This window comes from Primulina huaijiensis, chromosome 14 (assembly GCF_012295235.1).
Source record: "Primulina huaijiensis isolate GDHJ02 chromosome 14, ASM1229523v2, whole genome shotgun sequence".
Taxonomy (NCBI): domain Eukaryota; kingdom Viridiplantae; phylum Streptophyta; class Magnoliopsida; order Lamiales; family Gesneriaceae; genus Primulina; species Primulina huaijiensis.
This window is the reverse complement of record NC_133319.1, coordinates 10,092,769-10,106,013: the sequence shown is the minus strand read 5'-3', so window position 1 is coordinate 10,106,013 and position 13,245 is coordinate 10,092,769. Positions and strand designations below refer to the sequence as shown.

General features: G+C 39.1%; 1 protein-coding gene across 1 annotated transcript; it reads left to right on the top strand.

Annotated features, from left to right (window-relative positions):
• The first annotated feature begins 1,583 nt into the window (after nt 1-1,583).
• On the top strand, nt 1,584-3,116 carry LOC140957969 (uncharacterized). Its single transcript, XM_073415381.1, has one exon. The coding sequence runs from the start codon at nt 1,584-1,586 to the stop codon at nt 3,114-3,116; it is 1,533 nt and encodes a 510-aa protein (XP_073271482.1).
• The last annotated feature ends 10,129 nt before the right edge of the window (nt 3,117-13,245 follow it).

The window sequence follows — 13,245 nt, the reverse complement described above, 5'->3', positions numbered from 1 at the left end:
CATCTATGATTAAGTTGCAAACCTTTTGATTCACAAAACACCTAGCATGGAACAAGTTCTCTCTTTGGTTAGTCTCCTATTCCTTGACTTGGGCACTCATAATTCGCCTAGTCACTAGTGCTTCACCTACAACTGCCTCAAAACCCTCGTCAGGATCTTCTAATGCAGGCATCTCATCATCATCACCCTCACTATGAGACTCATACTCACCATAGTCATTTAGAATCATTACCCTTTTATTAGGGTATTCACTAGCAATATTCATATCCTCAAGAGCAAGTAATCAAGGTAAGGAAACTGATCTTTTGGATATTGGTTGAAGTGAAGGGAATTGTGGTTTAGACTTGAATGATAGTTTATAGGTTGATAATGTGAAGTTAATGGTATAATCTTGATCTTATGTTGTAGGATCAACTACCAAGAAGTTATCACAACAAGTTCTATTGGTAGTAAGTGGAATTTTTCCTTGAATGCATCTCATGGTCTATATATATATGATGAATGGTGTTGTTATTGTTCCTAGCTCCTTTAATACATTGATTATATACTTGTTATGTAATGGTTCATTGATTTTGATAAAAGGAAAGAAATTTTGTTGCCAATTGCTAAGAAAAGAGCTAGTTCTAATTCATGCAAGAAAGGAGCTAGTTCTAATTCATGCACACCACATGTTAGATAAAATGATTCAATGGTTCTTTTTATGGCTTGATGGTTATATGGTAGTGGTGGTGCTTCTAGCACTTCTAAATCCACATAACGGAAGTTGATCAATATTTAACGTGTACAGTGACTGATTTTGACTGAAATGTACATGTATACCATCGACGGATGACTTATCAATGCCATACAAGGAAAATGAAAGAAATGGTTGATAGAATGCCATCTTATAATTGTTATAGATATATTCCACTGAACGATGGCATTTTCTATGGTTCAATTGTAATGATTCCTTTCTTACACTGTTGTATATGTAATTGTTATTGAAGGTTCCACTTACTGAGTTTTGTAAACTCATTCTTGTTATGTCATGTGATGCAGATAAAAAGGAATAGTGATAGAAGCGTCGAAGCAGGGAAGGTGCATGTGCCAAAGCTTGGAGAATAATGTTTTGATATAATGTGACAATTAAATAATGGTTTTGAGTATTGTACCTTGGTTCATGTTTTAAACAAGAAAATTATGTCACATCTTTTGCCAAACACTTGGTAATTATGGAGATGGGATCTATGTGTATTTTGGAAAGATTGATTGTGGTAATATTTATTTTGTTTGCTTGGGAATATTTGATAAGTCTATATTTATGGGCATAATTTGCCAAAATTTTATTAATTATTATTTTTCTCCAAATCTTTTATAAGGCTTCCGCATTATAGTATTTATAGTTTAATGTCATGAGGTAAGGGTGTTACATTTAGTGGTATCAGAGCAACGTTTTTCGGACCAATGATTTGGCACATGTCTTCCTATGCTTGTGACACTTCGGTATGTATCTTTCTGCATCTCATTGATGTATTGGTATGATGATAAGCTTTACATGTAATATGTTTTGATAATGATTTTAAATTGAGATGCAATATAGGAAAATGCCACCCAAGAGAAAAGCTCCTGAAGTACCTCCTAGAAGGAGAGCCGGAGAAGACCGAGATAGTACTTCCTCTAATGTAGTTGATGAGTTTAGTAGGTTACTTCATGAGCAAGCTAAAGTGCATGGGGAACAAATCCAGCAACTTCTCCGATTGCAATCACCGATTCAAGGTATAGGCCAAGGCCGTGATCAACGAGTTCAAGAACGAGTTGTTGAGGGAGCTTATGATAAATTCAAGAAGATGAATCCACTCGAATTTGTAGGGAGTCCGAACCCTTTGATTGCGATGGAGTGGGTGAAGGCGGTCGAGGCGATCTTTGATTACCTTCACTTTGATGATAAAGATCGAGTGAGTTGTGCTGTGTTTCTCTTAACCAAGACTGCAAGAATTTGGTGGGAAGCAACCAAGGTAACGATTAATGTTCAAACATTGAAATGGAATGAGTTTAAAGATTTGTTCTATGATAAGTACTTTCCTAGCGATGTTAAAGCTCGCAAGGTGAAAGAATTCTTGGAGCTAAAGCAAGGGACAATGAGCATGAATGATTACATATTGATGTTTGAAGAAGGTTGTCTTTTTGTTCCTTTCATTGCTAGGAACGACAAAGATAGAGCCGAGCATTTTATGCGGGGTTTGAGAGCGGGGATTCAAAGAGATGTTCGAATGTCGAAGGCTAATTCTTACAAGGAGATTGTTGAGAAAGCATCAATGGCCGAATATGATGAGAAAGAGATTGATAAAGAAAGACAATTCAGTAGGCAAAAATTTGTCCAAACGGGTCAAGCTTTAGTTCAAGGAGGAAGACGAGGACACAAGTGGAAAGGAAAGGAAGAATATCGCGGTAAAGCTCCTGCGGTGCCATTTGAATCAGATAAGCCTTTATGTCCTAAATTCCATAAACCACATAAAGAAGAGTGCTTAGTTGGAAGCAACAAATGTTATAGATGTGGAGGTGTTGGGCTCATTGCGATCAATTGCACTCAATCATCGGGCAAGGGCCGAGTTCAGGGGCGTATTTTCTCTTTGACCAAGGAAAGAATTAATTCTGATTCGTCAATCATTTCAGGTACCATTCTTATTTCAGGCAAGGTAGCTACTACTCTTATAGATACTGGCGCCACACATTCTTTTATATCTGAGCAATTTATGCATTCTCTGGGTCTTGCTCTTATTGGTGAAATTGTCCACTTTTCTATTGTGCTTCCTTCGGGAGATTATATTCATTCTTCAAGTGTGATTCGAGCGTGCCCTGTTCAAGTAGATGAAGAATTGTTAAATGCTGATTTGATTGTCATTCCCATGATTGAGTTTAATGTTATTTTGGGAATGGATTGGTTATCTACTTATCGAGCTGTGATAGATTGTGTAGCCAAGACAGTGCATTTTCCTCTAGGTAATGGTGATAGCAGGGTCTTCACGGGGTCAGGTACTTCGCTTGGCCTTTCTTTTATTTCTTGCTTGCAAATGCAACATATGTTGGTTAAGGGTTGTCATGGGTTTCTAGCATCGGTGGTGGATATAACTAGATAAGGGAGTGGGAATATGAGCTACATTGATATTGTGAGGGATTATCTTGATGTTTTTGCGGATGATGTGCCGGGATTGCCACCGGATAGAGCGGTGGAATTTGCTATTGATATTGTACCAGGTAACGCACCGATTTCTAAAGCCCCTTATCGAATGGCCCCAACTGAAATGAAAGAATTGAAGAGTCAATTGCAAGAGTTATTAGATAAGGGCTTTATTAGACCAAGTTCGTCTCCATGGGGGGCACCGGTATTATTTGTGAAGAAGAAAGATGGGTCCTTGAGACTGTGTATTGACTATCGAGAGATCAACAAAGTAACGATCAAGAACAAATATCCTCTGCCCAAAATTGATGATCTTTTTGATCAGTTGCATGGTGCTACTGTATTTTCCAAGATTGATTTGCGGTCAGGGTACCATCAATTGAAAGTAAAGGAGTGTGACATACCTAAGACAACTTTTCGAACCAGGTATGGTCAATACGAGTTTTTGGTTATGTCGTTTGGATTAACCAATGCTCCTTCTGTATTTATGGATCTTATGAATCGGGTTTTCAAGCCATATTTAGACAGTTTCGTTATTGTCTTCATTGATGATATTTTAATCTATTCAAAGACTCGAGATTTACATAAAGAGCATTTGAGGATCGTGTTACAGCGGTTGAGGGACAACCAATTATATGCTAAATTCAAGAAGTGTAAATTTTGGCTGGAACAAGTTACATTTTTAGGTCATATTGTTTCCAAGGAAGGAATTGTTGTGGATCCAGCTAAGATTGAAGTAGTCAAGAAGTGGCCTATTCAAGTATTGAATGGACTAATGAATGTCATTAGCACTTCAAGTTTGAATGGACTAATGAATGTCAGCAAGCATTTCAAGTATTGAAGGACAAATTGACTTCAGCTCCAGTGTTAGCACTTCCTCAGGGAGTTGAAGACTTTGTGGTGTATACAGATGCTTCGAAGAAAGGTCTCGGTGCTGTGTTGATGCAGCGAGGCAAATTTATTGCTTATGCTTCTCGTCAATTGAAGGATTATGAAAAGAACTATCCGACTCATGATCTTGAGTTGGCAGCCGTGGTCTTTGCTTTGAAGATCTGGCGACATTATTTATATGGCGTGAAATGTGAAATTTTCTCAGATCATAAATGATATGAATCCTCGTACGATGAAAAGCAAACGCGATTAAATATGAATCACGTCCTCAATTCTATAACGAACAACGATCGTTGTTACGATGTCCAGATCTTTTGATTCAAGCAATTACGTGATATTCACCCCTAAACGACTCGGTTTAGTAATAAACTATCACAAAAGAAACAATCGAAACTTAATCGAACCTTCAAAGAACTCATCTTTGACAATCCACGCAAGACCAATCGACAAACACCACAAAGTTAAAACTTTGATAAGTTTGATTTTTGAAAACAAAGCTAAAGCCCTGAAAACTTGAGAGAAAACTCAAAAACTTTGATATTCAATCAATAATAATGTCAATTGTGTGTTGATTTTCGTCCATATCATCTTTTAATAAAAAAAAGATATCAATATCTAGTCTCCCAAAAAAATAAAACTCTAAAAAAGGAATAAAATCTCGCAAAACCGCAAAGTACACGGATTCCATGTAGACGTCTGGGGCTAGGTCTCTGTAGGCACGGTGAGGTACACGGACCCCGTGTACAGGTCCTTGCTCAGGTCCGTGTACACTCGGGATTTCTTCATTCTCGGCTGTAATGGACACGGACCCCGTGTACAGGTCCGTGCTCGGGTCCGTGTAGGCTCTGGACTGCTTGAATAACGTTTTTTTGGTTCCCGAACTCACTCCCGTGCATCACGAATCCTTCGGCACTTTGCTCCTCGCACGTAAGCCCTCCTTGATTGCTCATGGCTCCCTGCAGTGCCTCCTTACACTTCTTCAGTCGTCCTCTCGTGATCGGTCCCTCCGGCAACTCCAAAGGATCCCATGCTTTCCTTGGCGCTCGATCACCCGTGTTTGCATCATCCTCTCCTTCTTGAAAAGGATTTGTCCTCAAATCTTGTTCATCACCTACATCAAACAATGACAAATCACTAACATTGAAAGTGGAACTCACATTGTACTCACCTGGTAGATCGAGCTTGTAGGCGTTGTCATTGACCCTTTCTAGAATTTGAAATGGTCCATCACCCCAAGGTAGTAGCTTGGAACGACGCTTCTCGGGAAACCTTTCCTTCCGCAAGTGGAGCCACACCCAATAACCTTTCTCAAAGATCACCTTCTTCTTCCCTTTGTTGGCTTGCTTGGCATATTGCTCATTTCTCATCTCAATGTTGGCCTTTACCTTTTCATGCAACCTCCTAACAAATTCAGCCTTCTTTTTGCCGTCCATGTTCAACCTTTCACTCACAGGTAAAGACATCAAATCCAACGGAGTCAAAGGATTAAAACCATATACAATTTCAAATGGCGAATAATTTGTAGTAGAATGCACACAACGATTATAAGCAAACTCAACAAATGGTAAACAATCTTCCCAATTCTTTAAATTTTTCTTAATAATAGCACGCAAAAGTGTCCCTAAAGTTCTATTAACAACTTCAGTCTGTTCATCCGTTTGAGGATGACATGTAGTAGAAAACAACAATTTTGTGCCAAGTTTAGCCCACAACGTTTTCCAAAAGTAACTCAAAAACTTAACATCACGGTCAGAAACAATAGTCCTAGGCATGCCATGCAAACTAACGACTTCTCTAAAGAACAAATCCGCAATGTGAGAGGCATCATCAGTTTTGTGACAAGCAATAAAATGTGCCATCTTAGAAAATCTATCAACAACAACAAATATCGAATCCCTCCCCTTCTTAGTCCTAGGCAACCCCAAAACAAAGTCCATAGAAATGTCAATCCAAGGTTCACTAGGAACAGGAAGTGGTGTATACAATCCATGTGGTTGTGTCCTAGACTTAGCTTGCCTACAAGTTATGCACTTATCACAAACTCGCTCAACATCACGCTTCATATGTGGCCAATAAAAATGTTCATGCAAAGCATTCAAGGTTTTTGCCACACCAAAGTGTCCCATCAAACCACTCCCATGTGCATCCCTAACAAGTAATTCACGAATGGATGATTTAGGGATACACAACCTATCTTCTCTAAACAAGAAACCATTATGCAAATAGAATTTTTCATGTGGACCATGCATACAAGTTTCAAATACTTCCTTAAAATCCTCATCTAGTACATATAATTCTTTCACATGCTCAAACCCCAAAATTTTAGACTCCAAGGTAGAAATTAGTACGTACCTCCGTGATAGTGCGTCGGCCACTACATTTTCCTTACCTTGTTTGTACTTGATGATGTATGGGAACGTTTCAATGAATGCCACCCACTTAGCATGCCGCTTGTTCAGCTTTTGTTGCCCCTTAAGGTGCTTTAGGGATTCATGATCCGTATGAATCACAAACTCCTTAGGCCTTAAGTAGTGCTGCCACGTCTCTAGAGTCCTCACAAGAGCGTAGAACTCCTTATCATACGTGGGATAGTTCAGGGCGGCTCCATTTAGTTTCTCGCTAAAGTACGCCACCGGTCGACCTCCTTGCATCAAGACTCCACCAATACCTACACCTGAAGCATCACATTCAATTTCAAAGGTATTAGCAAAATCAGGTAAAACAAGTAAAGGAGCATTAATTAACTTTTGCTTAATAAGATTAAAAGACTTCTCTTGCTCCTCGCCCCAATGGAATGGGACGTTCTTCTTGATCACCGCCGTCATTGGTGCTGCCAGTGTGCTAAAATCTTTTACAAACCTCCTATAGAAGCTTGCAAGACCATGAAAACTCCGAACTTGACCAACAGTATTACGCGTCGGCCAATCTCTAAGGGGACTCGTGGCACTTCGTATATGTATGATTGAATGCCGACAACATTACGTTCAGAGTAGTGAATAGGAATCAGATCAGAGGATGGCCACTCCACTTAAGGTCACCCTCGAGAACAGGATTGGCAGAGAAGAGCCGAATAACTTCTTTTTCTCATATCTTGATCTCTCTCAATGGAAGCTATCTTGCTCACTTTAGGGCATAGGTATGGGGATGCACTCATTGCTGCTCTCCGGCCTTAACTTAAAAGAAGTTAGCTCAAGCAGAATCCGAATCGGCTAGCTCGTGCAAGAAATTCTTAGTCTTTATTCCAAATACGATTTGAGTTCAATGGATTAGGATCTGCAACATATAGATTCTATGAGCATTTACAGTATGATTAACCTTCACTTCATCTTAAGCTTAAGCTATAGGGATAGTCATAGGGGGCCTGAGCATTTCCTAAAACATAGGCGTTTATATAATATCCAAGCTTGGTGATTGGTACGGTTTAAGATTTAATATGTTTATTGACTCCTTGGTTAAGTTTAAGTATAGTTTTGATGTTAAGAGTTGAGATTTATGATTTATGGTATTGTGTTTATAGATGATGCGTAGTTATATTGCAGCGGCGTTGCGAGTAAATTCATGATAATACGTATGTTGAGCCAAATGGTATGAGGCCAATTGGAGTGGCTAGATAAGACATAGAGGTGTAACTTTCATGTTTTGAGTTTTGTTTAAATCATTGTGGAAACAAGCCAAAAGCGCCCCGAAGTGTGTCGCGCCTATCGTCGTTCCTACAATGACACATGTTGGGAGAATGAGCATAACTTTTTCCTCAGACATTCAAATGACATGAGGCTAATTGGAGATGCAAGCCAAGACATAGAGCTACAACTTTCATGTTTACCACTTTTTCAAATTATGTCGGGAAAAGGCGTTTCGGAGGCGATCTTTGAGGCGTCTGTGCGCAGAGCGGCGCCTGAGCGGTAATTTATGACCGCCCGAGCACCACTGATTCTGTAAAATTTCTATCGGACAGTATGGACGGCGTCCGAGCGGTAATTTATGACCGCCCGAGCGCCAGGCACAGTTCAAAAAGCGTGTTTTCAAGATTTAAGTGTTAAATTCATGAGTTGGTCTCATTTTTCTCATTCTTTCCCCTCACTTCTCGATTTTCAGCTCTTGGGAGACTAGGGTTTCTTCATTTCTTCATTTCTTTTCTTTGATTCAAGCTATTTGTTGGGTTTTTGAAGTGAGATCAAGGTTCTTGTTGGTTCAAGAAGCTAAGGTAAGCTTGTGGTATAATTTATTGTTGGATTTTGGTGTTGGGGAAATCATGGGTTTGTTGATGGTGTTGGTTTTATGGATGAAATGTTATGGGTTTGTGTTTATTGGGTTATTGATGGTTCTATTTATGGTTTATTGTTGTAGGTTGTGTACCAAGAGTATAGTAGCAAGTGTTGCAAGTGTTGTAAGTGGAATTTCATTTCTTGTGCTCACATGATAATATATGTATGGTGTTTCAATGGTTTTAATGTGCTATTCCCTTCACTTGATTCATGTTATGTATTATTACACTTTGTTGTATATTATAGAGGCATTTTATGTCTCAACCATATCAAAGGGAATACAAGAGAAAAGATAGTATTCAAAGTGTTTGATTTAATGTCCAAGAGAGAGTTTAAATGTTTTATTGGATTGATAGATACATAGTCAGAGATTGCATGCAATAAGTTGATCAACGACCATAGGCTTATATCCCTCAGAGTTATCGATTCATGTAACGCTCTGGCCGGTTTTAATAAAATAGCAGCGGAAATTTAAAATTTTCTTTGGAGGGAGGAAGGATTTAAAATACATTACAATATATAAACAAAAGTTAATACATGATCAATCAAATAAGGCAACAAAATACAAAATATCATTTTTGTGATCATGTCAAAATACTTGCAAAATAGTCTTCTTCCTTCCCTCTCTTATGCATATGACCCCGGCTCGAATCAACGTCCCGGCACGTCACTCTTATCTGCATCACATGAATAACTGAAATGAGTATGAAACTCAGCAAGTGGAACTCGTACATAGCAATGTACATATACCATACTCTGTAAAACATGGTTTTGAAAACATTAAATACCATCAACTCGGAAATATGAATATCATAGAATGAATAATAATAACGATGGTATTTCTCTTTTCTCTGTTGGATTGATATCTATATAGTATCTCTGTCTCTGTGCCTCTATCCCATCGATATGAATCGATAACTCTGAGGGATATAAGCCTATGGTCGTTGATCAACTTATTGCATGCAATCTCTGGCTATGTATCTATCAATCCAATAAAACATTTGAATTCTCTCTTTGGCATTAAAACAAACACTTTGAAGACTATCTTTTCTCTTGTATTCCCTTTGACATGGTTGAGACATAAAATGCCTCTAATATACAACAAGGTGTATTAATACATAGCATGAATCAAATGGAAGGGAATAACACTTTAAAACCATTGAAACACAATACATATATTATCATGTGAGCACAAGAAATGAAATTCCACTTACAACACTTGGAACCTTGAATCTACTCTCTTGGTACACAACCTACAACAATAAACCATAAACTTCACCATCAACATCTCAATAATCATAAACCCATACTATAAACTTCATAAAACCAACACAATCACAATCTCCATAATTTCCCCCAACATCAAAATCCAACAATAACTAAACCACAAGCTTACCTTAGCTCCTTGAACCCAAAATGTACTTGATTTCACTTCAAAATTCCAACAAGAAGCTTGAATCAAAGGAACAATTGAAGGAAATAAGAACCCCAGCTCTTCCTTGGAGTGAAGAATCGAGAAATGAGGAGAGAAATGAGGGAAAAGTGAACCAACTCTTCTATTATATCACTTAAATCTCGAAAACACGTCTTTACTGTTCATAGACCGCGGGTGCGCTAGCCCTTGCACCGCGGGTGCGCTATGCCTTCGGCAACTCATCCAAAAATCTGAAATATTTGACCGCGGGTGTGCTACATTTTGGAGTGCGGGTGCACTATGGTCACCGCGGGTGCACTGAACAATAGAGTGCGGGTGCACTCTGGTTACTCTGCGCACAGCTTCTGAAAAGATCGCCTCCGAAACGCCTCTTCCCTTCATAATTTGAAAAAATGGTAAACTACAAAGTTGTAGCTCTATATCTGTTCTTGAACCTCTCCAAATATCAGATCATTTGGAGGTCTGAGTAAAACGTTATGCTAAATCTCCCAAAATGTGTCACTAGAGGAACATCGAAACACACGACACACTTCGGGGCACTTTTGGCTTACCTTCCACAATGATTTGAACAAAACTCAAAATAAGAAAGTTACACCTCTATGTCTTATCTAACCACTCCAATTGGCCTCATAAAAATTGGCTCAACATACGAATTACCATGAATTAAATGGCAACGACGCTACAATAACACCACTATAAACAACAATACTATAAACCATAAATCACAATCCTTAACATCAAAACTATGCTCAAACATAACCAAATAGTCCATAAACATATGAAATCTTCAACCGTACCGATCACTAGGCTTGGATATTACAATCTCCCCTCCTTAGAGGAATTTCGTCCCCGAAATTGACGTCACTGCGCAAACACCTCAGGATACTTCTCTTTCATCTCATCCTCTGGTTCCCACGTGGCTTCTTCAATCAAATGATTCCTCCAAAGGACTTTAACAATGCCGATCTCTTTGTTTCTCAATACTTTAACTTTGCGATATCGAATCTGGACCGGAATCTCTTGGTACGTCAAATTCGGCGTCAAATCCAATGGCTCGTGGTGAAGAACATGGGAAGGATTCGGAATATATTTCCTGAGCATAGAGACGTGAAAAACATTATGAACTCTGTCAAGATCTGGAGGTAGGGCTAACCTGTAGGCTCGATCACAAATTCTATCCAAGATCTCAAATGGGCCAATAAATCTCACACTCAACTTTCCCTTCTTGCCAAACCGCATCACACCCTTAAGAGGTGCTATCTTAAAAAACACATGATCGCCAACCTCAAACTGCAATGGCCTACGACGCACATCGGCATAACTCTTCTGTCTCGCCTGCGCTGTCTTCATTCTCTCTCGAATAACAGCAACAACATCAGCAGTCTGTTGGACCAACTCTGGAACCAACATCTTTCTCTCACCAATCTCATCCCAATACAAGGGAGATCTACACTTCCTACCATAAAGTGCTTCATATGGTGCCATGCCAATTGTCGCTTGGTAGCTATTATTATACGTGAACTCAACAAGAGGCAATTTGGAATCCCAGCTACCAGGATAATCTATAGTACAAGCTCTGAGCATATCCTCTAAAATCTGAATAACTCTCTCTGAATGACCATCGCTCTGGGGGTGATATGCTGTACTAAATGCTAACCGTGTACCCATAGCTCTGTGTAAACTTTTCCAAAACTCTGAAGTAAATCTAGGTTCACGATCTGATGCGATCATGGTAGGCCCGATGAAGGCGTTGAAAGCATGGGACCCTTTAGAGTTGCCGGATGGACCAATCACGAGGGGACGTCTGAAGAGGTTTAAAGAAACATTGAATGGGTTTATGAGCAAAGAAGGCGGAGTGACAATCGAGATACAGAGTGATGAAAGGTTCGTGATGCATGGGGATCATGTGAACATTATTCAAGCATCCATGCAAAACGGAGCGTAAATCTGGACAGAAGAGCTCGTGCACATGTGCGAAGACAGCGCGCGCATATGCGCGAGCTCGCGCACATGCGCCGCGAAGGGGCGCCCATATGCGCGAGAAGTACTGGACACCGACGACTTTAACAGTGGGCTTCGCGCATATGGGCCAGATTAGGGCGCGCATATGCGCGACATAGGCAGAGACTTGCGCGTATATGCGCGAGTCGGGGCGCGCATATGCGCGCGGCGCAGATTATTTTTCCTAAGTTAGTGTTTTAATTATTTTGGCAACTAGATTTCATATCTTGATTATGTAAACATATTGGACGAATTTTGGGACATTATTCAGATCATTATTCATTGAATATCAAAAAACTTTTGAGAACTTTTCACTCAACTTTCAAGGCTTTTGCTTTGTAAACAAAAAAATCAAACTTATCAAAGTTTTTAACTTTGTGGCGTTTGTCGATCGTCTTGTGCGGATTGTCATTGACTTGTTCTTTGAAGGTTCGTTCTAAATTTTGATTGTTTTCATCGTGATTCTTTATTACTAAACCTCGTAGTTTAGGGGTGAAAATCACACCATACTTGATTCAAAAGATCGGGACACAACAACGAATTCCTTGTTCGTTTTTAAATTGAGGGCGCGATTCAATTTTAATCGTGTTTGCTTTTTATTCGTACTTGGATTCATATCATTTGGTATCAGAGCTTTTGGTTAATTGAATTCAAGTAAGTTTATCCTCCGTTCTATTTATCAGATCTAATTATCCTTTAGTTCTGCTTTCAAATCTGTTTGGTTCTATCATTCTTCGTCGTTCGTGAATCTGTGATACACGAAATTTTGTGTCTTATTTATTTTTCTTTGAATTTTCGGAATTCTTAGAGCAAAAAAAAAAACCAAAAATCCGAAAATTCACCAGCATTTCTTATTGGTATTTTGTTCTATTTTCTTTATAGAGTCATATTCAATTGTCTCTCATAGTCAAACCAAAAAACAAAAAAAAAATTATAACTTCGAATTTCTTGTCTACGCAGTCCAAGTGAGTCGATCACATTTGTTCACAAGTTGAACTTGATTGTTTGATATATGCATATTTAAAGCTTGAGCACCTTGAGAGAACCCTCGAATTTGAGTGAAAATACGTGAGTCCGAGTGAATTTTCTTTGGAGTGAACGGTGAGTATTTGTTGTGAGAAAAAAAAAATTGAGAGGAGTGACGAGCGACTTTCTTTGGAGTGACCGTGAGCATTTGGGTGAGGAACATATTGTTTTCTACTAACGTTTTCTTGCATATACAAACTGAAATTAAATGGAGAGGGCGGTAGGAGATAGTTCGAACCCGGGGCTATCTAAAGTACAAATGGAAGCGTTATTTGGGCATCTTAGTAGGATGATGAGAACCGAGTTAGAGCCATTACATGAGAGGTTGGATAGGCTTGAAGTTAGTACTAGTGGAGATAAATCTAAGCCTAAAAATATGGGTAGGGGAGAAGAAGAGGAAGAGTATGATTTGGGAGGAGATGAGGAGAGCCAAAACGAAAATTGGGGTAGGATTGGAAGAGGTAGAGGAT